Source organism: Lygodium microphyllum, chromosome 4 (genome assembly GCF_053477565.2).
Source record: "Lygodium microphyllum isolate KBCC chromosome 4, Lygodium_microphyllum_v1.1.10, whole genome shotgun sequence".
In the NCBI taxonomy this organism is placed as follows: domain Eukaryota; kingdom Viridiplantae; phylum Streptophyta; class Polypodiopsida; order Schizaeales; family Lygodiaceae; genus Lygodium; species Lygodium microphyllum.
The window spans coordinates 36,686,065-36,691,271 of NC_141138.1; the positions used below are offsets into that span (position 1 = coordinate 36,686,065).

At 37.3% G+C, this 5,207-nt stretch overlaps 1 protein-coding gene across 1 annotated transcript; it reads left to right on the forward strand.

Annotated features, from left to right (window-relative positions):
* Nucleotides 1-3,741: 3,741 nt before the first annotated feature.
* Nucleotides 3,742-4,972, forward strand: LOC148036946 (secreted RxLR effector protein 161-like). The gene is made up of 2 exons (XM_087677051.1): nt 3,742-3,945; nt 4,502-4,972. The coding sequence occupies exons 1-2, from the start codon at nt 3,742-3,744 to the stop codon at nt 4,970-4,972; spliced, it is 675 nt and encodes a 224-aa protein (XP_087533177.1).
* Nucleotides 4,973-5,207: the final 235 nt, after the last annotated feature.

Here is a 5,207-nt window from a genome sequence, read left to right on the forward strand (position 1 = left end):
GGTGCTTTTGCCAAGTTGCTCCAAGATGGAAATGATTTTCGAGTAGATTGGGAAAGAAGCCCATGGTAAAGTGATGAAGTGAGTAAGCTATAGGGCATCAAACCATGGCCGTGTAGTGTTTATAGCTTCAATGATAGGCAAATATACCTTCTCTGTGTGAGCTCAAAGTTTGCCACCATGAAAGTAGAACCTAAGAATAGTGATGCATATGTGAAACAAAGAGCATAGATGGTGAAGCTAAGACTTTGAATACAAATGGAAAATGACAAATAAGAGTAATGGTAGAAAAAAACTTCCTTAAATGGCTATGGAGTCAATGAGAAAAGCCTATGGCCAACGCATGTGCACCATGTCAGTAAAATGGAACACAATCAAGTACAATGAGAATGAGATTTTTGAGGAATCATACTATGATTGGGATATCATCAAATGAGTGGGTGCCATAAATGAGTATCATGTTAGTACAAGTGGGGGCTTTGGAGAGCCATTTGATGTGGAGATGGGGGACCAATAAACACAAAACGTCAAAATCTGATGGTGAAGTAGAAACAAGAAAATCTAGGTTGATAAAAAATGGACACTAGAGGCCCTCATCATGATAATGGAATTGTTGGAATCTGTTGAGAGACTTCGCCCTATAAAACTGTCAAGTAGAATGAATTAGTGCAAGAATCATAAAAAACCCAAAAAGGAGCATTCCACTTGGTGTTTATGCCAATCTTAGACCTTGGACTAAATATACGTGATGTGGATTCGATCTTCTTCTAATTGGGCTATGGTTTTCATCTAGAATGGAAGTGAGCCTTCCAAAATGGGCCGATCTTTCACCGTGAGTCAAAAATTGAGTACAAATTCTAGGGGGTAATGGCTTCCAGACCAAAGGCAAGCTTGTAGGGAGTCATATTCATGTGGAAACTTTGAAGGATATCAGAAAACCCATAGTGCTATGAGAAGCTTAACATCCCAATCTTTTCTATTATGATCTATCAACTTGGTTAAAATTTTACACAAGATTTTATTGGTGAACTCATTTAAACCATTAACTTGTGGATAGTAAGGATAAGATTTCTTATGTACAATCAGAATGAATGATGTGAACTCCTAAATTACCTTATTTATGAAATATGTACCTCTTTCACTTACAAGTTTGATTGGGGTACCATATCTTGTGAAGATATCCTTAAAGAGACATTTGGTGTGACTAACTTTGCTATATTATCTGATAGGGCCCATGCTTTGACCCATTTGGTGCAATAATCCATTGCCATTAGGATATACTTGTTTCTTTGTATGTTGTAGTCATCTCAAGGAGATGGAACCAATGAATTCCAGTCCCCACTTCTAGAAAGGTTCCAAAGGTAGGGGTGGTCTTAGCGGCAAGCGGTCTCTGGCTCCATGTTTGACACGAATCATAATGCTTGACCTAGTTGCAAACATCACCATGTATAGTCAACCACCATAATCTAGCATGTTGGATTCTATAAGTTGTAACTTCAGTAGCAATGTGCTTGTTGGCAAGTCCTTGATAGGCTTTCTCAAGGATAGTAGGCTACTCCATGGGGAGAACCACTCTTTGTAACACTTCAAAGAGTGTGCAGTAGTACAATCGTCAAATAACAATTTCAAAACACTAGCTCTAGAGAGCCAATCATTTTTATTGGTCCTTCTAGAGATGAGACCAAGGTACTTTGATTTCCAAGAAAATTATCATTTCATCATACCATATCCATGGAGGGTTGGGTGGCTCTGAGTCCAGTGCATTCACCTTTGCAACAATAAAGAGTTCGGCATAAGTCATCCTCTAAACTAATTGGGGGTTCTCTAGAGTTGAGGAGTGACAGGAAATCTGAAATGGTGTACTAGATTTTGGGACAATTGATGACTATGTGTCAAAATGTCTAATAACTTCAACCATATTCTCAACGAGAAGCCTGATAAGAATAATAATCATGTATGGAAGTTCATGATAACAATTTTTTTAAATGGCAAAGGTATTTGGAATTACATGGAAGGAGACATAGTAGTAGCACGTAAAGTTCCTACATGAAATTCTACTACTATAGAATAAGTAAAGGCTAGGAAAGATTGGAAGCATATACATAGTAAACTCATGTATTGGCTATCTGTCAATGTCACAAATAGCGTGATGGGCTATTTGCAGGAGTTTTTTGCATGTAAGATTCAAAGTAAACACAAAGGCCTAAAGGCTACATCAAGAGTATTATGGAAGCTCTTGGATCTATCACTGTGATAGTTGATGATGATGTTATGTGTGCATACTTAGATGGACTTGGAAATGAGTACAAGAGCTTCAAGTCATCTATGAATATGAGGGATGATATCCCTAATTTTGCAAACTTGATTTTTGTGTTGGTAATGAGGGGAAGAACCTTGGCTTGGATTCGTCTTTTTTTCCAACCAAGAACAACTCTGAACAAGTGTTTTCCTCTACTAGAAGAGGTAGAGGTCATGGCAAAGGTCAAGGTGGTGGCCACGTGGTCAAAGTTATGATGCACTACAAAATAGAGGAGGATAGTCCTAAGAAAGGGGGGATCAAAGAGGCCAAGTTATAGATTCTAATAGGCAACAAAATTCTAGTGACAGTAGGACATACTAGCATTTGTCGTCCAAACTGCTTCAAAAAGAATGTTGAAATTAGAAATGGAAAAAAGCAGCAAGAAAATTATGCATCCAATAGTAGCAAAAAATGATTATAGAAGTGAACAGTTGTTTGTTATGCAACACTTTTAAGAATAATATGACTACTGATGATTCATCAAAGAATGATGTATGGTATGTAGACTTAGGTGTCTCTAACCACATGACTTCTTGTGGAGAGTGGTTTAGAGAGATACGTAATCTACAGTCTCTTAGCTATGTGGAGATAAGGGATGATACAACTCAGCCCATTATTCATGTTGAAAATATTCCTATGAGTATGTTGGATGGTAAAAATAAGTACTTGGCTAATATGTTGCATGTACCAAATATTACAAAAAACTTGGTTTCTATTGTTTAGATGGTAGAACAAGGATTATAGGTTTAGTTCACATCATCTGATGGTTGTTATGTAGAAGATCTCAAAAACATTGTAAAAGGAAAACATACTAGAAGATTATTTACTTTTACAGCCAAATATGTCCCATTTGAAAGTATTTGGATGTATTACTTATGTGTATATTCCTGATGAGTTGCACAATAAATTGGATCCAAAGCAAAAAAATGTGTATTTGTGGAATATTCTCGTTAGCAAAAGGGATATAGATATTATAATCTTGTTACACATGAGTTAAGAGTTAACAAGGATATTGTTTTTTATTAAATGAGTAGATAGTATAGTAATGTGCAAAATGCACTTGGGGCTAATAAGCATGCGGGTGTGGATGTACAAAAAATAGGTTAGTAGTAACAGACTTTGAGTGGACCACAAGAGTCTCCTAGTCATGTTCCTCTTGATAAACCTTGGAGTGGTAGATCATGGATGTCAAGAAAAGGTAAAGAGAAAGTTAGGGACTCACTTATTATGGCAGCTTCTTTCATATTGATGTTGATTTAGATGCCTCTAAGCAGAGCTTGGATGAGGAGTTTGGGATTCTGTCTATTAAAACACCTAGTGTGCAAAAGGCACAAGAGGATGCTAAAGCATCTAGTAGTGTTCTAGGTCGAGATAGGTCAAGTAGGATAAGAAAGCCAATGTGGCAGTTGATATATGATAGTTATATAGCTCATCACTATGCTTATATGGCTAATATTGTGCAAGATATGGAACCCACTTGTTTGGAGGATGCAATGGATAATGAGTATTGGAATCATGCTATGGATGAAGAAATGGATGCACTTAAGGATAATGATACATGGGAGTTGGTGCCTTTACTTGAAGGCAAGAAAGCTATTGACTTGCTACTTACAAGGTCAAGCATAGATGAATCTATTGAGCACTATAAGGCATGACTGGTTGTCAAAGGGTATGCATACACTCATGGTATTGTATTGATTATGAGGATACTTTTTCTCTAGTGGCTAAAATGGCCTCTATAAGGGTTGTCATAGCAATGGCTGCATGAAAAGGTTAAATCATGCATCAAATAGATGTTAAGAGTACCTTCTTGCAAAGGGAGTTACAGGAGGAATTTTATGTGGATCAACACCTAGCTATATAGATGAGAATCATTTAGATTATGTGTGCAAGCTTTGCAAGGCCTTGTATGGGTTGAAGCAAGCATCTAGGTCATGGCATGGCATGATTGTAGAATACCTTGTTAACATTGGAATTTGCAAAGCACAAGCCAATCACTCGCTCTATATGTATGAGAGTAATGCAAGCATTGTGGTTATTACTATATATGTGGATGTCTTGATCATTGTGGGTGATAGTGAGATAGAGATTGACCATGTGAAGGGTCTCCTCAAGATTTAATTTGAGATGAAGGATTTGGGAGAGGTACAATATTTTCTTGGCATAGGTATAATTAGGACTCTAAAGGGTATATGGTTGTCGCAGAGACAATATGCTTTGGATATGTTAAAGAAGTATAGTATGGTTCATTGCAAGCCTATTTCTATACCTTTGGATGTTAATGCTAAGCAGCTTAGTGCATATGAGAGTGACTTGACTGAGGATGTCACTATGTATTCGAAGATTGTGTATAGTCTTATCTATTTGACAATCACTGGGCCAAACTTGAAGTACACAGTTGGTTTGGAGAGTCATTTTATGCAACTTCCACATGGAAGCCACAATTTGGGTGAAGTGTGGCACACATTGCACTATGTCAAGTCCACATTGGATTATGCTCTGTTCTATGGTGCAAGTGTATCATTGAACTTGCAGGGTTACATCGATGCACATTGGGATAGTACTATTTTAGACAAGAGATCTACTAGTTTTATGTTTTCGTTTGGGAATGTTATTGTTACTTGGAATAGCAAGAAATACCCAATATTTGCCTTGTTTAGTGTTGAGGTGGAGTAAAAAAGTGTTGCAGTTGTATCATGTGAGGTAGCTTGGTTATGGAAGCTACTCGGAAATTTGGGAATGCAGATGGAGAAGAATGTCATCATCTAATGTGATAACCTTAGTAGCATTCAATTGGCTAGGAGCCCAATGTATCATGCATGGACCAAACACCTAGAGATCTATTACCATTTCATTTGGGAGAACGGTTCTAACAACAAGTGGCATTGACTTGGTTTACATCAACACCATA